At 39.9% G+C, this 23,581-nt stretch overlaps 1 protein-coding gene across 3 annotated transcripts in view; it reads right to left on the bottom strand.

The window, feature by feature from the left end:
• LOC309442750 (transmembrane protein 263-like) overlaps positions 1 to 23,581 on the bottom strand; it is a 202,465-nt gene that overhangs the window by 150,580 nt on the left and 28,304 nt on the right. The window contains exon 3 of one of the 3 annotated variants that reach the window (XM_082058900.1): positions 1,288 to 1,382. The exons of the other annotated variants lie outside the window; for them this stretch is intronic. Within the exon in view, the coding sequence (XP_081915026.1) occupies positions 1,288 to 1,357 (70 nt within the window). The 5' untranslated portion in view covers positions 1,358 to 1,382. The remainder of the gene's footprint in view (positions 1 to 1,287; positions 1,383 to 23,581) is intronic. 3 annotated transcript variants of the gene reach the window in all.

Raw genomic sequence — 23,581 nt, 5'->3', positions numbered from 1 at the left:
TCTTCTGTATACCCAAGCCTCCCACAGTTCTCCAAATACCCATGTCAAACAGCTGACTTCACAGTTGCTAATTTTTGACTAGGTCATTAGACTAGGAAATAGCTAGACAGACATACAGTGACCAGTTGCTTACAGTAAGACATTTCTGGAAGAGCATTCAAACACGGAAGATGCCAACTACTGTCCAGGGGTAAGTGAATAAGAACAAAAGCCTGAGGAAATCACTGAGGCTAAGACATGTCATGAGGGAACACACACTGAGAAGATAGACAAAATTTGATCCAAAGATCAAATCAAAATAATATTTTTCCACTTTTGTATCTGCCAAAACTAAGACAGTAGAATACAGAGAAAGGGGAAAAGGTCAGAAACGAAAGCAAAAAACTTAAGCAAAAAACTTACCCATCCAATTTATGCAGATCAAAAGTTTCCTTCTTTGAACTGTTACTAAACATATTCTGACAATTGTTGCACCCTACAAGTACAGAACCATCAACAGCTAAGGCTTTTGTTTCAAGTTTAAACAAAAGAGTCCATCCAACATGATATGTTTCTTAGCATAACTGCAAGGTAGTGTTTATTTTGCCCAACTGAAGTATACACCCCTGTATGCAACCCATTTAAAGAAGTTTTTGAAAGCAGATGCTGGTAAGCTCTAAAGCACTGTATTTCTTACTTATAGTGCAACCTTAATTAGGTCACTTGTTACAGAATCTTAACATGATTTATTATTTTGCTTTATTAAGGCTACTTTTAGAAACCCTCATCAAGAGGCTGGCTTGGTTAGTCAAGAGCCATACAAGCACATTTGAAAAAACAGGACTTATCACCACCACACAGATCTCAGGCAACACTAAGATGATCTCAGATGGAAGAAAAACAAAAAACAAATAACTCATCAGTCGTTTTAAGGGCTCTCATTCTTAAAACAGGCTGGAATCTGTGACACTGGACTCTTGTATTCCTAGCTCTGCAATCACGACCTTCTGTATGCCACTTTGCTCTTTGCTTCTGTTTTTATATGTACAAAATTGATCTACTTATCCTTAGCATCAAGTCACTGATTTGACAGAAGTGCTGCAAGTATTAATTTAATGTTTGGAAAGTGTTTAAACACTTTCAGCTGGAAAGCGCTGAAAGCAGACAGAGGATTACATTATGCTCTCTGCAGCTAACCTGCTTTTAAGGGAATATTAGGGTGGGGATTGCTTGTAGGCAGAGAACTCAAACATTTAGTTTCAGCCTGAAAGCACTTCAAACATCTGAGCTAGAGGATAAGCCACTCACAGGGGAGATCTATAATGGAAAGGCTGAGCCGAAAGTACTCTGTAGCAGTCCTGCTGGTTGATACTACCATCTTCAGACAAAGTCTTCTATGACGACTGTAAAGAGAAGACAGAGTAAGTTACATTCAAGATGTACCTGTGACTATACAAGGCTCAGCTTTCTCAAAAAAGCAACATATGGGAAGAACAGCTTAGCTTGCAAGAATCAGTACTAAAGTTTAGAGAAAAAGTACAACGCCCACAGTAAAGTCCTAAGAGGAAAAAATACTTTCACCACAGCCAGAGAGTCACTTGAGAGCTTTAAATACCCTGCATTAATTTGCCACTTAATAAAGAGTCCTCTTTCATTAGACAGAAAAACTACTCCTGTGTCCTTGCAGGAACAGAAAAAACATTAAAGAGCCCATTCCATGAGAACAATCTCCAAAACAAAACCTGTTTTCAACAGTAAAACCTATTTATTCTGAGCAACAGTGGGAAAGTGCAGTTAAGAATTGCTATGATAAACCTGAGAATACAAATCCCACCACAACTGCACTGTGGGCCTTTCAAAGTGCTGATTGACCGCAGCATCCCAAGCCTTATGCTCCAAACTTCACTGCTCTGCAAAGGCCGGTCTCAGGGGGACGCGGAGCGGTGCCGCGCAGCACGAGCACCAAACAGGAGCCCCAGTCCCGGAAGCGCAGCACAGCTGGTGTGACGGTGCACCGGGAAATAAAAATGGCCATTAGCAAAAATGGGCTATGACCCTTATTTAGGGTAATCTCAGGAGCTAGGGAGCTTGCTGCTTCATGCAAGAGCAGAATGCATGCTTCGGGAACATATCGGACTGCATCACAATTTTAAGGTTATAAACACTGCTGCTGACAGTGAGAATAAATTGCCGGAGTAGGGGGAGCATGGATGTAGAGTATTGGGGATTTCTTGCCTTCATCACGCTCTGGCTACGTCATTTTGGACAACTCAGTAAGCTGCTTTTTTATTCAGTCTCATCACCCATGAAGTAGGATTAACTGCGTTTCCCTTCATAAGAATCAATACTCAGTGAAGACTTGCAATGACTCTTTAGCAAAGCACATGCAGAAATGGCCCTATCTTTCTTCCTCTGGAGATACTTCCTCCTTTTGTTTGTGTGCTTTAGGCTAAGGAAGAAAGAGAGGTAGGACATAAGGGGCTGTGACAGCCGTACCCTGCATAGCCCTGCTGCACACAAGAAGAAACCAACACCTCAACTTCTTTCCATCTGAAGTGTCAGCTTTAACCACAGAGTGCTTCCAGAATTTTCCCTGGGAAGTTTATTACCAGGAGAGAGAATGAATTTAACTCTGCCCTTAAGAGTTTTTAAATTGGGAGTTTATTAAAAACAAACAATTAACATGCATATGTCAAGGCAACTTCCTTCCCAATCTGCTGCGGCTGATAAGGCAATCTACAGGGTACCTTGTCACTAACACAGGTCCATCTTTATGCTGAGAACGGCTCCTCTTTATCAGTCTTAAGATCTCCACGCAGTCTGGTAATTTCAGAGAAGATACCAAAGGAAGTAAAATTAGATAATTACATAAGAAGCAGTCAACCAATTTATTCCTGCCTCCACTGTGCTCATGGTACTGGAAACCTTACTGTTCTAAACAGCTTTATCCAAAATAAGGTAGCATCTCTGCCTGTATGCAACTCATTATCTACTACTGATTTCTATAGCTATATTAATTCTAGATATGTGTCCAAATGTTACTTTAGAAAGATTAATAAATGAATAATCCAATCTAATCCTATAGTGACAATGACACAATCCATGGAGGTGACTGACATGCCAGAAATTAATACAGATTTGAAAAGGAGATGAAAGATGGGCTTTGAAGGGCATGCCCTTACTTAGGCAGCATGTACTTGAAGAGAAGAAGTTACTCAACACAAGGAAGAATCACAGCAATTTTATCTGAGGAAAGGATTTTCTCTCACAGAAGTTCATCCTCCATGTGAGTAATAGCAAGTTATCAGTTTTACATAAAGAGAAAAATATAGCCATCTTTCACTGAGGAGGAAAGTGTCTCATGAAGGAGAGAGGTAATAGAACAGTATCGTTACAAAAGAAAACAGCCTGCTGATCCTGATAAACAATGCAATGCTTTAAGAGAATTTAACACAATTACATCGGATTGGCTGCCACTGTTCTGCCTGTGTCCATGCTGAAATACATAATAAACACGCAGATGAGGGTCCAACCTCTATTATACAACACCAGTGAGGTATGATGTACCCAGGGTTATGCAGGTTTAATGGCCAGCGAATGAGTAAAATTAGTATCTTCCCCATATCCCTGTTTTGTCAGAACAGGCACACAGCTCTTTCTTCTGACGGCACAACCTCAACACACTTCCCACTAGTTTTGCTGCTTTGTAATTCTGGATTGAGTGGTCATTCCCACTGTAGGCATGCACATGAGATTTGCCCTAGAGCCCAACTACTCAGGAAATTAATTTCTACTATGTGTGGTCTAAAGAACTGGAAACAAGCGCCATCTCATTCACTAAGCTGGCTCAATTGAACAAGCTGTGATTCAGTTTAAGTCTGTGAGCTAAAACTGAGACGGTTTAAAATAAAATACAAGACTTCTTTCACCTTCACCTTTTCACCTTCTACTTTCTAGACTATTTTAAGAAAGTCTTTCAAGGCCTTTATTTACTTTGTCCTAGCAGCAGGAGTCATTCAATGCATAAATGCGTAATCAGATTGTATGACCACTGGAAACTAAAGCAAAAGAGAAAAGCCAGCCTGTCTTTGGGCAAGGAATTTTATTTCTGATACTGGGAACACACGCACATACTACATGAACCTAAACACCCATTCATTTCAAGGAGGAAACAAATCCATCTGTGTAGTCGTCAAGCTTTATGATTCAAATGAACACATTAATTCCATTCTGCAATGATGAGGTACCCTCTGTAGGACACTCCCATTTTTTCACTGAAAAGTCACAATTTAAACAATTGTGCTCCCAATGCCTATGGCTCAAGGACGGGGATCTCAAAGGCGACTGAACAGTAGCACAACACACTGAGGAAACTTGCTCCATTGTTTTGAGCTTTTTCCATCAATCTAATACCCTGTGTAAAGCAGTAAGAGTGAATTTATTAAAGACATAAATGTAGATTCCTGGATAATGACACTGCACTTTAGTGTTACAACTCAATAATGAAGACAACAAGCAGATAGCAGATCAGATTTTCCACACAGCACTAATTATTAGGAGAAAGGCAGAAGGGAAAGAAAATGTACACACAAAACAGAAAACCCAAACCATCTGAGACACTGCACCATCTCTGAAATGCTAATTCAGCCATGGCTTACTCTAACAAGGTCTACACAGCAGAAACACAAGACAGAGGAGCAGTGGTGAAGGAGGAATTTCGCACAGAGTTCTCTCCAGATCCATTCCTGTCTGCACAGGGTACCAACAAACAGGGAAGGTCTCAGCAGGGAGGAAGCAACCTCTCTGCTAGTCAGCAGGCACATTTTTATTTCACCTTTTTTGCCTGAAGAATCACTCAAAAAGCCTCCAGAAGTCGACCAAAATAGACAGCCATGCTTCCTACCTCAAGGAACACAGACAACATTTACAGATATGGTACAACAAAAAGGCAATAAAGACTTAGACAGAAAGACGATAGAGAGCAGCAGCAACAATACCAGGCAAGTTTTCAGCAAAGGTTAATATACAGAGTGCCAGAGTACTTTTTTCTCCTTAAGAGATAAACTGAGTGAATAAACACCAACCCCAACATTAAGTGGCTGTGTTCAGGTAGCCATCCTGAAAGAGAATTATGAATAGCTCAGCTTCCCCACTTCTCTATTCATATGACTCCCCAAATCTACCATATCTGTCAAAACAGATGCATTGCAGTATCTGAACACAGCACTTTGTGTGACAGGAAATGGTACAGATCAAATCACTTTGAATGAATCTGTAAATTCAAGGTTTCCTATGAGAAAAGGCCTGGCCCCACAAAAACTACTGATCTATTTCTAGGCATTAGACAGCCTTGCACAGCATCTGCACAGTGCTTCATCTCACCCTTTTTCTCCCTCCCTAATACTTTACTGCGCACCAAAATGAGTCAGTATAATATTGCAGCCTGTGGCTATGACAAACATCCTTGGACTATTTTTGTTCTTTGATGCTATGAAGAATCACGAATGTGTCTGATATCCACAACCAAAGCTGTAACTGAATTTGAGGGGGGAGGAAAATGTCTATTTTCTGTGCCTGATGCAATGGTAACTGAAACCAGCAACAATAACCTGCCAGCACAAAGCAGAGGAATGAGGATCATATCTGACACCACTTTCCAAGCCAAGTTGATGATGGGTGGATGAACAAATCAGTCTGGACAATCTCATGCTGCAGCATTAACAAATGCCACAAGGGTCTAATGCTTCATGACCCAAGCATCAACTGAGGGGTGGATAGCATGACTTCTAGGTCTTTTCCACTTTTAACCCCCTTTTACTGAAGTTACAAAATCAAACAGTGGCCTTGAACTTGCAAACTAACTCTGTAAGGTCACTACTTGCATTAAATCTGTCTGAGAAAAGATACGTATTCTCTTAACGTAGGGATTATTGCCTTACAAAGCATATATTCACTCAGCCACAGAAAGAAACAATGTCATGGGGCGAGGTGGCAAGGAAAGCACATTGGTTATGCTTCACTACTATATAACCAGATCTAGGAATTCCTTTCCCAAAATCTAAATATAGTGAGCAGAACTCATCTGAACCATACCATCACATACCTGGTGCAACTTTGTTTAGTCAAATTTGACCCCATCCTAAAATTCCTCAACTGTCATGTCCGCTCCCTGAAATAAAACAATTTCTAACAAAGGAATATGGGAAACCCATCAACCTGGGAACTGGTCCAACCAGTCTTTAGCAAAAAGACACTGGCACATTTTAAAATTCAGAAATTAGGAAGGTTTGACTGGAAGGCATACAGTGAATTGCCACCACATAGCATGAAATCTTTTACCAGGGCAAGGATTTCAATCTGTGCTAGTTTGGAGTTGCACCATTTCAATTTTTTTCTTAGCCAGAGACAATCAACATTCATATTGCTACTCTGAATATACACACAACCAAACAACACCCAAAATATTAGGAATCGACACTAGTACACTCTCACAATATTCATCTTTTCTGTGCTCCTTTGCAGCCTGCTGGACCTGTGCCTTGGCCTCTATGCAGCCCACCTACTCCAGCACCAGCTGGTGCCAAGTTCTTCCTCACCAAATGTCAGATCAAAGCAGTTAATTCTTGAGGTTTTGGGTTGTTTTTATTTTGGTGGTTGCATTGGGAGGAGCAAGGGAAGAGGTGGTGGAAGTATCTGCCAATACTGAAAATGCATGAGAGAATCACACCAATGTAATGGGTTTCGCTGCCTTGGGAAGGTAAGAGGGAGGGAAAGGGTTCCACCACTTTGTACTGCCACCCCCAGCCTAGGGTAAAGTTCCCCAAATAGAGTCTCTGGTTCCCAGGCAGATCAAAATCTGCAGAGAGAGCAGGAAAGCACACAGAATTTGATCCTCCCAACACAGAGTACAGCCGCAGCCTTCCTGCACTGCTATCCTCCCAGAAGTTGACCTTACGATAACCTAAATGAAGTTTACAACCAGCCTCCATTGCTGATCAAGCTTTTTCTCTCCCAAGATTACTTTCTGTTGTCCTTATATTAAGTATCCTACTTTACTCATTACACTGAGCTCCAGTTTACACTATACTAATATTAATTATTGTATCTGTGCTACTAGAATATGTTCTAGTTTTCTTACATATGTTACTTACCAGGTGGTCAATAGTATGCTTCTTCAGAGACATGGGTAACTTGTAAACAAAGTAGAAAAATAACATAACTCCTAAATTCTCCACTTATAGCTATACATCAGCCTACAAGTAAATGGCTTAACATCACAGACATACTGTTTCTGTATATAAATAATTTGAGGAAGTCACCAAATCTTCAATATTAGCATGAAAGAGTTCCGATATTAATTGGCTCAATAATTAAAACAAAATACGCAACTTTCTAAAATCATACGCTTCCTATGGTATCTAACAACACGGCCTAGTGGAAAAAGATTAGAGACTAGGGTTGTTCAGGGTTGTTGAACTCCAAGATCTGGTATATCCTGCAGACACTCATACAGTTTCACTAGCATTACAAACGGTCCCTGGAATGAAGACTCAAACACACCCAATGCATTTTGCCATGGTGAAAGCTATCGCCAAAGTTGCCAACCCTTTGGAGGCTTTTAGTTTAGAAGTTCATTTGACTGACTACAGTGTACAGTACAGCATGATCTGCCTTTCTGCATGGTAGATCTACAGCGTACCTATCTCATCAGCATTAAAGATAACCAAGAGGTGCGAAGAAAAATGCTGTTCTAACTCAGTATTTCTCAGAACTGGAGAGGGGATTGAGACCAGAGAAAGGAAAAGATTAGAATGTCAGCCTGCAAAGCAAGGAGCATAGCCTTGATACCTGCACTGCTGAATCAGCATGAGCCAGGATAAAGAACTCTCTACGGAGCGAAGATTTCAGCTTGGCTGCCTCATTACACAGAAAAACAGTCAAAGCCCCTGCTCTCATAGTGGGGCAAGATCGTGTTACCCATAGGCTTCTGCAAAAAGCAATAGAGTACAGTGAAAAGAGGCACTACTTCAGCCTATATAAAGTCAGACAAAACACAATGTAACAAAGTCTTACAGTGTTAGATTCAACTTAAGAAAACTTTAGAATTGCAGACACTGCAAAATTACCGACTTTAGGAAGAAAGGGGAAGATAAGCATATCTAAGCTCTCACATTGCCTTATTGCAAGTGTCTCTTCTTTGCACTAGTTCATTTTAAATGCAGGGTCAGCAGGCCATATTTAATTTAATATTTTTTTAAGTCAAAAAGTTAGTACAACTTTTAAATAAAGTATGAAGTTATAATTTAGAGTAGCAGAGCCATAGCATGATAGTGGACTGAGGACAAGCTACAAACAGAACTGAAGCAAAAGAATCTGACTACGTAATTGATATAAACAGGCATAACTTACTACATATAAGCATGTTATCTTTTGCTTTCAATAAAGAAATCTTATGGTGGAGGAGGGCGCCAAACTACAGCGTAACATACAGCTCCATTACTACACTATAATGCTTTGAGGACTGCAAAGCTTAACCTTTTGTGGGGTTTTTAGAACAACCCATACAGAATGGTTGGGGTTGGAAGGCACCTTCAAAAATCATCTAGTGCAATCCCTTCAGCAATGAGCAGGGATATTTTCAACTAGATCAGGCTGCTCAGAGCCCCCTCCAACCTGACCCTGAATGTCTCCAGCGTAACAGCCTCCCAGCAAGGACCCAGAGAAGTGATTCTTAATTCTTGTTTTTGTTTGATTTTTTTGTTTTGTTTTGGCTTTTTGGTTTTTTTTCTTATTTTACTGTATTTCAGCAGCTAGATGTTATATAGCTTTAGTTGTCTTACTGAATGGTAGCCGCAGATGCATCTTTCTGGTGCCATGCTGCTACTCTGCCTCTTTGACCTAGAACATTTCTCCTAATATGACTGTGGCCCAAATAGCTTTTAGGTGACACTTTCCATAATCCCCAATTAGGTGAATTTGTACATCTTTGCTCTGGAAGTGCAGAACAGAACAGATTCTGGCCTCTCCTTCAGGTATATAGATTATAAACGTAGAGTGTTGCTTGTTGCATCATTGTAAAAAATTTCTTCCTCATGTCTAGCCTGAATCTCTCCTCTTTTAGTTTAACCATCACCCCTTGTCCTGTTGCAACAGGCCCTGCTAAAAAGCCTGTCCCATTCTTTCTTTTAGGCCACTTTTAAGTACTGAAAGGCTGCAATTAGGTATCCCCAGACCCTTCTCTTCTCCAGGCTGAACAACCCCAACTCTCTCAGCCTGTCCTCACAGCAGAGCTGTTCCAGACCTCTGATCGTTTTTGTGGCCTCCTCTGGCTCCTCTCCAACAGGTCCTTGTCTTTCCTGTACTGAGGGCTCCAGAGCTGGACACGGGACTCCAGGTGGGGTCTCACCAGAATAGAGTAGAGGGACAGAATCACCTCCCTTGACCTTCTGGCCACGTTCCTTTTCATGCAGCCCATGACAAAACTGGCCTTCTGGGCTGCAAGTTCATATTGCTGGGTCATGTCCAGTTTTATATCATGTCCAATTTTTCATCCCCCAGCCTGTAATGATTCCAGCAGTTGACCCAACCCAGGTGCAGGACCTTGCACTTGGCCTTGTTGAACCTCATGAGATTCACATGGGCCCATTTCTCGAGACTGTCCAGGCCCCTCGTGATGGCATCCATTCCCTCAGGTTTATCAACCACACCACTCAGCTTGGTGTTGTCTGAAAACTTGCTGTGGGTGCACTTGACCGCACTGTCTGTGTCACTGATAAAGATATTAAACACTACTGATCCCAGTACAGGCTCCTGAGGGATACTACTCATCACTGATCTCTATCCACACATGGAGCTGTTGTCCATCCAATCTCTCAATGAGACCATCCAATCACTTCTTCAGCCACCAAACAGTGCACCCACCAAATCCATATCTTTCACATTTAGAGAGAAAGATGTTGGGGGGAACTGTGCCAAAGGCCTTATAGAATCCCAGACAGATGACACCTGTAGCTGTTCCCTTGTCCACTGATGTAGTCACTACGTAGACACATGCCAGCTTACTAGGGCCCAGCAGTCAATAAGCCTGCTTATCTATGTAAATAAGGCAACACTAGAGAAAAAACAATATCATCTGAAAGCGGGTTTTGATCTAGGTTTCAAATGTGTTAACAAAATAGCAAAGAAAAACAAGGTTTTTGATATACCCTGTTCCTTCAGCTATGCATCTTTAAGATCATTATTTTGAGAACATATTGGAGTGCCAACACCTTCCTGTTTTTAGGCTACTAAAACTGACCCTTGCACTCCATGAACCAAAGCCACACTACAAAGGAGGTGACTTATGAAAGCAATGTGGTACCTCCAGCAAAACAGATGTGGGAACATTTTCACTTTCAAAGGTCACAACCTCCATTACAGAGCCAAGCCAGCGTGTGTGTCTGTACCTTGCTTCACACTCCAGCTCAAAACCACCTTTTTCAGTGGTTTAAGACAGCAAAGTAGACTGGGCTGAAACAGCTGAGTAAAGGATGCACTTCCCACTATCATTTACTACTGGGATAGTCTCTCACAGCAAAACAGATGGCTGCAGCTGGTAACACCTTAAGCTGTTGTTCCTAAATTCCTTTACTTATGGTCTAAGCACATTGCATAAAATAGGCAGTTTAGCAGCTGCTTATTTAGATTTTAACGGGAGTTGCTCTATTAGCACCATTGGGAAGGCTGATGGGAAGGAATTCAAAGTTATAAACTGTATTTTATACACCCTAAGTAACTCAAGATGATTTTCTGAAAAACACCATTAAAACATTCCCTGCCTCAGTCATCCTTCAACACATCTGAGTCATGGTGAAGTTTTACTTTCAAATTAAGAAGAGGTGCCTTCTCACATGACCAAGGTACATATTAATGGTCTAGCAACACTTGACCTGTTGAAATAGCATATTGTTTTACTACTCTGAAATCAAAACAGTATGTTAACATCAAATAAGACACTGTGAGATGAATCCTCTTGTTATACAGAGTGATCAGAGGAGCTATCAAACAAGCTTTCAGGGAAGAAATTTCATTTAGCCAACAACACAAGTGGGGGCAATATCTACCAACTCGGAACCACATGGGTTCATATTTGGAACCTGGCAGAGTTAATCATACAAAAGAATCATTGTTGAATTGCTATTGTGTGAGAGAAGGAAAAGGTGTAGTTTCATGCAATGAAACAGGTCCCTTCCTTTTGCCTGTGCAATGGTCATTAGCCTTTATTTTTGTGTACATTCAGTATGATTTGTTTGCTTACAAGACCATAGTTTCTTCAGTCTAACAAAGCTTTTATTTCCAACACTTTGCATGTGCATTTTTTTAAATATACATATTTGTAGTCTGAAGTGCACACAGAGTATTCTTGTGCAAGGTCTACACACTCATCCAGGACCAGTAAAGCAGAAAGGCAGTCCTCTGTAGAGAAGATTTATTCACAAATTACATTTTTTCTGCTACGCCCCAATACCATCTTTCAGAATAACCAAATTCATAACATTCCAGAAGGGATACCCACCATAGCAAGAGATCTCATCAGTTAGTCACATGTTTCTCATAATTATCAATTCAGAGTCTTTCTGTCAGTGCCCAGCTTCAGCAGTTTGGAGACTGTCTTTCTACTTGAAAACACACAAATGCATCTTTTTTGGTCATGACCCAAAATTCCAGAGTTTTTTGGAACCACTGGTTAGTATACTGCAAGCATTAATTCTGGTACTGTCTGGCAGATGTTTAATCTGCAAGGCAACACTCACTACCTTTGCTGAGTCCAGTGTTTCATTTCTCTTTGGCATTTATTCACTAGGGAGTTTCTGCTTTCTTTTTCCCTTCTACTGATATTTGTAGATCTTGGCAAACAGGGAGTTAAGTGGTTTGCACAGGATAAATTAGGAGCCTGATGACCAGTTAATACCAAGTTGTCTTGAACTTCAGCAGACACAGTTGCTGGAGCCAGGCAGGTAAATAAACCTGGTAAACAAGGATAAACAGAAGAGTTCTTCACTGTCTTTCTCCATAAAAAAGCGAGGGGCAAGGAACACCTGCAGATTCAAATCACGCAAACATTGTATTGTTTTTCACAAGCATGTGCTGTCGAGAGCTTCACTGCTTAAATATCCCCTAATGCAAATTTGTCCAAGCTCATTCTGACAACTCAAAATCAAAATGGCAGTACAGATGTTCTGCATATTTATTTCCAGCAAGGGGACACTGGTTGTCTAAAACAGCCAGAGGAACTTTGTGGCATTTTCCATGTATGTAAAACACACTTAAAGTTGGGAGCATTCCAGTGCTGTTTTTAAGTACCACCAGTATTTTTAAAGAGCTGGCAAAAAGCTAGAATGGTTGGCAGTGACAAGCAGATATCTTCCCCTTTGCTGCAACACTGAGATTGGATATTTTTTTCCTCCAGAAAATCCTTGGGAATCTAAGGAGAAATGACAGACTTTGGCTCTGTGCTCTTGGGTTTGTTACTCTTCATGCAGAGGAAGGAAAGGTGCTGAATGATGAAGGGCTTCAGAAAAAATCCCTGTACTGTATCAAGGGAAAGCAGATGAGCCCCATGCCAGAAAAGCCAGATTGTAAGAGACAGAGCTGCACACTGGGACCGCTTGCAAACAAAGCTGGTGGCAATTGTGATTCGCACTAGCACATATGCTTGTTTTGGTGTCGAAATCTCAGTCAAGGACTCCATAATCCTGTAGAAGGGCTTCTTTCTTTTAGAGGAAGACAAACAATAAAATTAAGATACCCTTTTCATGTGTAAAAACCTAAATATTGCATTTGTTAAAGGGATCCATAGACAGACCTCATCTACCAGAATGGTGAGCCATCGAGCAGAAAACTTACAGTCAAGTACCTGGTGCAACAAAATTGTGTAAAGACCTTAAAAGACCTGTGTTCCATAGACAGGCTGTTAGTTTCAAAGATGAAACCCTTACTTATGTTCCCAGAAAAAAGCTGTAAGAAATTTCTGAGCTACAAGATGAAATTCTTCTCTAAGTATGTTTTGTCAGATTTTTCATCACAAAATAAATAAAAATAAAAATAATAAAATAAATAATAAATTGTTAATAAAAAAAATACTATGAAATTCTCTAGAACCTCTGTTAAAAACAACAGGTCACATGTGATTAAAAAAAAAAAAGCACAAGCAGAAGACAACTTTCTCCAAATGCTTCTGTTCTTGTATTTCTTGTGATCTGTAATGTAACAAGGTGAATTAAGGACAAAGTAGCAGTTCTCTGTTTTGCTAACGGGAAACATATCTTCACAACATCATTTTAAATGCAGTTTTCAAATATATATTACTTAATGCAGCAGCAACACATTGCACCTTACAACAGTGATGCTCTTATTAATGAACATTGCAGTGCCTTAAGAAAAACGGGGAGAGAAATGCTTTCAGCAGAATCATTACATATTAAAAATTAAGGAATCAAAAAGGCAGCACAGCTCAGCACCCTTGTGATAAACATATTTCTCATTTAAACAGATCAGCATCCTAGTGTTAAGGCTGGTAACAGATTGCTAGTGTGTGAACAGCATCACTTGTTGGTATTTAGTCACCTTCTCTTTCGCGCTCATGATGTTGATAAAAAGAGAAAAAAAAAAAAAACGTAAGCACTAGCAATTTATGAATCACACAGAACTGATTTAAGCCAAATGGCTTCTGAACAAAGATGGCATTACAAAATCCAAAATGTCAAATAAGTTATTAAAGAAAGCTTCGTCCTTCCCTTTCCTAACAAAGTACTGTCATCTCTTTACCTCTCTCCAGCTGGACTGCAGACCTCATGAGGAGCCATAACAAATTAGTTCATGGCTGTGTAAGCTTCTGCTTCATTACACAACATAATGATAATTCAGGAAAAAAACTCCAACCCAGCTCTCTTTACATTCCCTCTAACTCCCTATAGGAAGCAATGTCTTCCAGTGATTTTGTTAATGGGCAGCAAGTTTATCTGATGTTCAGTCTTTTATTAAAACTTTCTAATTGCTTTTAATTTTTTAAATCAATTGAAAGAAAGATTTATGACCAAAAGGATAAAATAACAAAGTTTGAGAAAAAAAAGGTCTATCTTTGTTCCAAAAGCAACACACAGAGTTAGAAATACTGCCTCAAAAATAGCCCAGTACATCTGTGTGCGTTCAGCCAGGACACTGCCCTAGGTGGCGAGCACACCTCCAGCTCCTCGCTGCAGACAAGTAGCCTCAATACTGAAAAACACGCGATGATTTTGTTGCAGAGCAAAGACTGCATATCCAGCTTATGCCTTAACTACCTAGTTCTCTGGTCTTGAAGAAATACCATGAGTGCATCCTCCAGGATCCTCCACGTCTAAGTGTATGCTACTGTCTTCCAGTACCAGGTGGTATCGTTACCTGCTAGGCTGTAATTAAGTTCCAATCCAAAATTGTATTTTAACAAGGGCCTATTTCAAACTACTGTCCCCTAAAATGCAACAAGGTACAGGAGTCACCGCCAAGTTATCAGTAGTATGGGGGGTACTGACACCTCAAATGTTGCAGCACCTTAGAAGCACCAGTCTGCCATGGCAAACTGCCTCGAGCAGGAGAGGTCGGCTAATGCCCCTATGTACTTATCCAGGATTGTCTGAATCAGTGATAAACACACAGCATTCCCCGAGGAGTACTGCAAATGTACATAGCATATGGTACAACATCCAAACAGAGATTTCAGCTCTTCAGTTGAGGAATATCAACAGTTTCATGGTCAGAATGAGATCCAAGCATCTCATACAGCTTCATCCTTGTTTTCTAAGAGACACCACGAGTTCCCGGCTGCTGTAGCAGGGCGTGTTACCCAAGCTTTCCTTTCCAATGTCTCTACAGGGAAAAGAACTTCTTGAGAACTAGTATTTATATCAGCTTCCTTATTTTTAAAGAACCACAGTCATCACTCTGCAAGCGTTTTCAGACCATATGCAAGGCTGCCTTCCAGAGCACATATTAGACCTTCTCAGTTGCTTTGGCCTCAGTTTCTTTCTCAGCTGGAGGAAGAAAGTGACCTGCAGGCAACAGGAACATCTCCAGGCTTCCTCAAAAAGCTGTTACTCATCCTGTTTTCTAATATGTTTTTTTACTTCCACATGCAGGTAAATTGTGTTTACAGCTCTCAGTCCCACAATCAGGAAAACAATTTAAGTTGTTCATGCTCACAAAAGAATTTGCAAAACACTGCACATCTGATGGGAATACAAAAATCCCAGACCTCTCACGGATGTGTCATGCCAGAAAATATTTTCATATTTCCAAATCAAATTTCCAAATCTGACCATTCTGCAATCTTCCATCTTGGACTGCTGTGGATGCTTCTTACCTTACATCCCTTTGAGAAATACATCAAGGGGGTCAACTCTTCTGTGACTTTCAGACCATGAGATGTTGCTATGAAAAGCAGCTTTAGAACAGGCACTGGTTTGGCTGCTTTACATTCACATGGTTATGCCACCAACCAAATCTTTCTGCACCGTTTCTGCCAGCAGGGACAATGGGGAAGAGAGAGGAAGAAGGAAGTGCCAAACGTCTGACAGAAGTCTTTTGTCTAGTATTTTTTGAAAGTCCTGAATTTAAATAATACTTCAAAATTAAATTTAGTTTATTAAAGCATTGATTAAGTAAAAAATGAGCTTAAAGCCTCTCCAGATCTTTACTAGTACTGTTTAGTTACTACTACTACATTACTGTTTTTTCCTGATGTGGATGGAAATCGTGGTACCACTTTTGATGTAATGTATCTTAACATCACAGCTTCTGTTTATTTTAATTTTTAAACTAAAGCAACCAGATTTCCTTTACTTTTCAACCAAGAAGTGGACACATGAGCACAGCCACCTTACCTTATGAATTTCTGTGGCTAAACTTGCAACAAAGGATCTTAAACTACTCTGATAATAGCAAAAGACAACCAAAACAGTATTTTGGGTTAAACTGAAGAAAAACATACTGTCTTCTTTCGTTAAACAACGTTCAGAATCAGAATCCCTCTGAATTCTCTGACCCTTATTCACACATGCAGAATTGATTCTTTCCCAGTAATTGCTCTTTGAGATTCAAGGAACAGTCCACAAAGCCAGAGAAAAAGTGATAGGACACCAGTAAATGAAGCATGAGTCATTATCATCTGCCGTCACTCAAGCACAGGAATGGAAACGTGGGCACAAACCTCCACGTAAAATGCACGGATGACACTGACTCATAGGGTGCAGAAGTTAACCATCAACGTAGTCATCACACTCTCGATACTTCAAGCTTCAAGTGCACTCTCTAATAACGAGATTCTTCATGCTCTAGACAAATTCAACAGTGGAAGGCCTGAGGCTTCACATCAATTCAGACTGTGTCAATGGCTTAAAGAAAAAAAAAAAAGCAAACCTATCCAGCTTCAAATCCTTTTAGTGAGAACCTCAAAAAGCTTGAAGTTTATTGTACCTTTTGCCCTTCCAAACCAACTATGAAAGTAGAATCAAATAAAGCAAAGGGGAGGCGGTATTAAAAACAGATCCATCTCTTCTGAAAAGAAAATCACGAAAACTCCCAAACAAAAAAAACCAACCTTTTCCTCAATATTATCGCATTCCAAAATAAAACATAAGAGAGATTTAAACCTAAAGCAGGTCAAGACAAGAAATAGAAGTGGGAAACCAACAGGGGTACATTGCTGCATGTATGTAATGCATGTTCAACAATCCCTTTCAAAAACACACTTTTGTCTGATGCAATGGCTTAAGGGAAAGTATGTAAGACGGGAAAGAGGAAATATGGGAAATTCATACGCTTTTCTAGCCAGCAGAAGTTTTGAAATCAGCTTCAAATGGATCAACTATTTAACCTGAAGAGAATCTAAAAATAATATTTAACCTCATCAGCATAATAGACACTGTAACTGTTTCTTCAGAAAACTGCGGTAACAAATTCTGGCTTACTGAAGATTGCTACCATCTCCCCTATCACAACCCATTAAAGATCGAAGTGTGTGTAATTGAACAATAGATCTGCTTTGCTCTTGGAGAGATCGACTGAATAAATTAAAACAGTAGATATTTACAGTGATATACTTAGCAGTAGCAAAACAAAATATTATTTCAAAGTAAAATTATAATGATTTTTCATTAAAATCCACATGAGGAAAAAAACAGAAAGAAAGTATGAAGAACACAAAGAAGAACAGCTCTAAAAGTTGGAGTCCTTGTGTTCTAGTCACAAGTTCTTAAGGATAACATTGATACAATTAATAATCGATGAATTAATAACCTTTGGGAAAGAGGGATTACAGTCTATGCTTGTAAAGTACTCAAGACAGTCTGAAGAGTCATCTAAATTAACACAAACTTCCTAAGAAACTCTCTCAAGATCATCTTCTGAGTCACTGAGGTTACCCAGTGGAACAGAACTATGACGAGAAGAGAGAACGATAAGTTCTGTGAAACAATACACAGTAGTAATGGTTGGGGTAGACCCTGGGAGACTGTCTCTAGCTGATCATTTTCAAGAAACTGAGTGAAGTTCCTCATAATTCTTTGAAAATAATAATAGGAAATTTTTCATCTCTTTCTACACTCGGAAACAGCTACCTGACCTCTGGCCTTGCAAATGTACGCATAGGTTACTCTTTGCCTTCTGAATTTGTCCAGTAACAAGCAGAAGGTTTCAAAGCAATGTCAGGCACATGGCACTGCCCACTCCAAACAAGGATTAATTTCTATTGACATGCAAGTTGTGGGACTCACTTACTCTTCCCAGCATGTGTCAGTCAGGGGAGCAGCTGTGTCAGATACCAGCCAGAGGACAAACCTTTCCAAGACAAATGCAATTCATTATGCTTTTCTCAAGAGCATGCAAGTAGAGTCCAGGGCAACACAGAAGAGCATGAGAGGATGCAGACTGTGGAAAATAATTATTTTGAGGATCTGCAAATCCATAACCCTTGCATATGATTAACTTCATAGCATTAAGCCACTGCATGAGACCAAGAAACACCAACTAAAATCGAGCACTGTAACATTGTTATTTTTGCTCTTTGTATGTACAATGAGAAAAACTTTGATGCCACAGATTATAACAAAGTTCCACTGACACAGCTGAGCTGGCCTAGGTAGAGCTGCTCTCAGGTAGCTCCATTTTTGCTTCTCTGATGAAACACAAAGGGTTGTTGTTTCAATTGCTTCTTCACCCTGAAGCATCTCTTCTAAAGATATAAAAGGACCTAATCGCTCATTGTGGTTGAGGACTGTTGGGAAAGTTCATGAAGAGATGGGGCTGTGGCACTATCAGTGTGCTGATGTCCCCCAGCTCTGTATTGTCACTTCCACAGTGACTGAAGAAACAGTGTTGTCATGTCTAGTGGGACATGGAACGTGGAAGACCAGCTAGTGGCAACGAGCAGAGCTAGAGGATGCTGCTAGAAGGGCAGGTGTTACACACCATTGATCAAAGGCTGCATGTTTTACATAAGATACATGAGCAAGCTTTTTTGGGAAGTTAAGAGTCCTGAACAAAAGCAATCTATATCTAACAAAACAAAAACCCCAGCTTCACATTTGATACGTGAGGTTTCTCCCTCCAGAAGAGTGAGGTCTGTGCTTTAAGTTTCAAACATTCTCACAAAAAATTCACTTCTTGTATCCAAAGTCTCCGGCAAGACACATACAGTGAAGCAAATTAAAGGTACAACTCAAGCTGGTTTATGTCAATGGCCCCAAACTCTACTAGAGCACCTGTGACAGGTAAAATATCGATATCCTCCTATCAGCACAGACGGGCAAAAAGCCCTATCCACAGATATTCCCTGTTATTTCTGTAAAGACTATCTTTGCTCTCCTTACACTCAGAGGGTCACAGCCTCCCTGTAGAGAAGCCTTTACGACCTGTGTAAAATTAAAACAGGGAACCCTAATGGGTCTTGTTAAAGATTAAACAGGCACATTGATACCTAGTTCAAATTGAACTTAACACCTCAGGTTGCTTATGTCAATTTTCTGAAACATGAGGAAAAAAGGTAATTGTCGATTAATGAAACCATCGACTTGGGGTTGGTGGAAATCAATAATATGAAACAATATGAAGCTATGCAATCTTAATCAGTATTCTATAATGAAAAGGCTTTTAGACAGATTCACAGAGTAGTTGGCTGTTCCCTTGTGGCCCACCCTCTAAGCTATACAATAGTCCAATTAAAATACAATGTCAGTGGCAACACAATTGTTTGCTTTATGGGTTTTTTTGGTAGGTTTTTGTTTGTTTGTTTTTTAATATGCACACGGTTACATTTGCTAAACGAAAAGTTGCAGACACTGAAAGAGCATGCACAGAACAGTAAAACATGGATCAAATCCAAGGGATCAAATTCAGGTCAGATACCACAGTCCTGCATCTCACTTTCAATTCACTACCTTTCTAGTTATATGTACAAGCTTGACCATAGAATTCATGTCCCTCAGGTTCCATCAGAAAAAAAAAACAACATTGCTCAAGCAGAAATTCCTCTTTCCAACATCAGCTGTAAAATCCACTCAGGACATTTTCACATCTTCCATAGGAGAAATGAGACCAGTTTGAGATTAAACCTGCTTATTGCCACCAAAGAATAAGAATCCACATCAACTTCAAAACCAAGAGGAAATACCAAGAGTTGAAGAGGATCAGAAAGGCTGGATGGGCACAGCACTGGAGAGCATATGCCCAGGAAAACTTTTCCAGCCACTTCCCCTACCTCACGATTTATGGTAAAATAAAAGGACTGTATGAAAATGGTCCCATTAGGTTACAAGTGCAACAGAAGTTCATGAATAGTAAGACCTGCTGCACACAGCATGCCCAGATGTATTAGAAGAAAGGTCCACGTTTCCTTACCTAGATCTACCCTTTTGAGTTCATTACTGATTAATGCATTCTTAGACTACTTTGCCTACTAGAAATTTTTATAATACAAGGTAAGATACAAAATTTGACATGTTTGCACTGTATGTGGGCTACTAAATAATAAAGTAAATTATAGGGGGTTTGGTTGGTTTTTAAATTATAAACTATGACATTGCTATCTCTAAGACTTAGCAGGCTGCCCATGTTAGAAATATGATCTTTTAGATCATAATCTACCCAAACATGCTCCTCTTTTAATCCTGACAGTTTGATGGGAACCAATGAGACATTTAAAAGAATAAAAAACCAAATTATTTCTTTGACAAGTTAAAAATTAAGCTAGATGACTTTTTTAACATATGCCAGTTTGAGAATGTCAAGCCCAGCACCCTAAGGAGGTGTTCATTCAGACACGGAGAGGTAGCTTGGTACTGGAAGAATGAGCAGCAGAACTGGAAATTAAGCTGTCTGCCCAGTGACTCAAACACACATACCCCAAAAACTGCAGCTATGACCCAGCCCACTATATATACCCCAGTTAAAAATTCTGACTGATCAGCTGCAAGAAAGAAGCCTTAATTTCACTGAGGTTGCTGCTGAGCAGTCCTACAAAACATATGGGCATGACACAATAAAATATATTTTGCATTTCCTTAAATGTGGTAGGTAGGCTGCAATCTAATACTATGTGGACAAGCAGTTCTTACAAGGCTAATTTTTTAGCCAATGCGACAGAAGTGACCCACAAAATATTTAGACTACAGAAGACAGCAGATTAAGCATATTTACTTTAAGAGAAGAAAAAAAAAAATATTTTTAGTTGTTTTTGGGAGCTGGATCCCTCATGATGACTTAGGCAGTGTCACAACAGTGCTTAGGGTTTCCTTCGGCAGAAACCCCACAAACAGGATTTTCTTTTCTCCTTTAATGAGAAACAACACCAGGTTATTACTTCCAGGCATCTGGATGCCTATGGCATCTAGATGCCATGAACTCTGATGCAGCCATGCCAAATACTGTAGGGTTAGCAGAAAGAGGCAAACCAAAGAAAAAATGCTGTGGTTAGTAAGGATTGAAATTCCCAAGGCGATATCAAAAGCTCATTTAAGCCCTCTGAGAAGGAACGCGTGGAAGAGGTGACAGCATTCCATTAACAAAGCACTTATTATCCACCATCAGTTGGAAATACTACAACACTTGGCATCTTGTTAATAACAGAATCACTCATTTGATTACAAATAGATTTTCACCCTCCAAACTGAAGTTAATTTTAAGCTTTGGGAACATCACAGCATGTTGGACACTGTCATACAGGTCATTACAGTTTTAGTGCACAAGCTAAATTGTTGCATTTCAGAGAGACTGGAAAACTGTGTTTGAATAGCAGCATGACACTGTTTAATTAAGGACATTTTTTTAAAGAATTATTGAGCTTATTAAATTTAATGTCAGGTTTGGAATTAAATACCCAAATGTATTAAACATTAAAAAAAAAAAAGAAAAAAGAGAGAGAGCAAGCTACTTTAGTGTCTCACAGTACATTTCAGCTTTATCACAAGTTCCGTATAGGCAGAAGTAAGGAGAAGGCAAAGGGATGGGGGAGGGCATCAATGCAAACTGGATCAACAGTTCTTGTCTGGAGACTAAAGCTGGTGGAAACGGTTCAGAGTGCCACGGGTGTTGTTCTGTGTGCATGAGGCATATCAGCCATGACTTTATGGGGAAAAAGGGAAATGTGAAGTAGAACTGGTATTATACAGAAACTCTGTAATTAAAGCAACAACCCTTCAGGAAAGGGCACTTCTGTAATGGCTGTCCCTTTTGTCCCTTTAGAGCCATTCTTTTCGGGTTTTGCACAATTAAAAAAAGCTTCACTGATACTGAACATTTACCAGCTCTATAGCTTCCTTATTTGTTAAAAAGTGTACAAACCCTACAACCTAGTGTAACATTTACAGGGCTTGTTAAAGGTCAGCAGCAAACAGTCATGAAAGCTAAGAGGCAGTGATACACTACCTTTTGAAAGGGAGAGAAGGAAAGAATCACTAAAGGGGGAAAAAAAAATGCCAGAATTCCAGTAGCAGCAAGTGGTATGAAGAAATTAAACCATCATACCCTGCCAACCATCCTCATTCTCCTCCTGCAAATACCAAAGCTTTTATCATGCAGCTGTCAAATACCAAAACATTGTTTATCATGGAATAGGTAAGTGCAAAATTCAGTGACAGAATTTCCATATTCTGTAATGGTATATTTATACAAATAGAGGGAAGCTTTCATTCTTAATTTTTTTTTTTTTTTTTTATCACATAAGACCTCCATTACTTCTGATACAAAGTCCAGTATATTTGATGTCATTCCTACATTCATTTCCTAGGATGTCAAAGTTTTCTATTTTTAATAACAGCACAGATAGCATTGATAGGAAGCAGATAGTCTCAGAAGATGCATTTGAGAACTAGGAGGTCCTACAAAATTAACATAAAACCAGTTTTTAATTAGTGAGATAAATACAGCAATGAGATGGGTCTTTTTCAAAGACATTACTAATATAGTTACATTTAAAGTATATGTCGTTAGAAAAAAATCCCTAGACATGAGAAAGGCAACATACAGATTTTGTTTCAAGCTGAGGACTTGCTCAGTTTGCCCACACTGACTTATATTAAGTTATGATCAAGGAGGTCTTCTCTGCAACCAACCAGACCAGAGTCCTGTGAAGTCACCATTTGCCACCTTGGAAAAGAGGAAAGGAGACACAAAAATCAACATATTATTTCTCAATTTCAGCTTCTTAAAGCACCATCAACATGCTTGTACTTTGACAACCTTCCAGAAAAAGCAGGCAAGCTTTGGCAGACACCACAGGCTTTGTGTAACAGGTTTACACCTGCCTGTTTTAGACTCTCAAATGAAGCTGAGATATCAAGCAAATCCCAAATGAGCCAGCAACAGAACTCCAAATGCATCACTGAAGCGATGTCTCTCTGCCCAGCTACATAAGCCTCCTAAAACCTCTCAACTCCTGAAGCTTTTTGCCCCAAGGTGTCTGTTGGAATGACATCCCAGCTGAAGTCCTGAATCTCATACAGCAAATAGGCATCGCAGGCTATAGCATTTCATGCCTGCTTTGGTCGGCAGTGTATCAATATCTAATATCGACTAACATCTCCAGTAGACCAAGATCTAGAAAGAGACATTAATAGCAGTGGGCTTCAAGCTTTTACTGACTAAAGATGGGGAAAACTAAACCAAGATGCAGAGTCTGCTTCAGCTGAGCTATTGGTTCTCTGAAAAGCCCAGAAGTTTGTTAATCCAGCAGAAGAAACCACATTTTAGAGGTTCTTTCAGTTCACTGGGAACTGATCATATTGAATTTCAGAAGGATCCTCTAAAGAACCCTACGGCATCTAATGGTGGCTACCCACCTTTACACAGGCTTCACCTACTAGCAGAAAGAAATGCTTGAACAGCAAGACTGCACTGGCAGAAAGGGTTTGTGGCAGTTTTCATGGCATTCGTGTGCTAGAACTGCAGCTCAGCATGTAAGCTTATATGGTTAGAATGGAAAATTATGGTGCTCAACTGAGGCCAGGCACTTGTCTTTCTCACCCCTCTCTCCTTTATTTACAGATGCTCTGCCATCACTATGATAACTGACAGATAATTTGGTTATTTCCTG

Source organism: Streptopelia decaocto (genome assembly GCF_964273445.1).
Source record: "Streptopelia decaocto genome assembly, chromosome: 7".
Classification (NCBI taxonomy): Eukaryota; Metazoa; Chordata; class Aves; order Columbiformes; family Columbidae; genus Streptopelia; species Streptopelia decaocto.
Note: the sequence above shows the minus strand (reverse complement) of the source record. Positions and strands in the feature narration are given on the sequence as shown.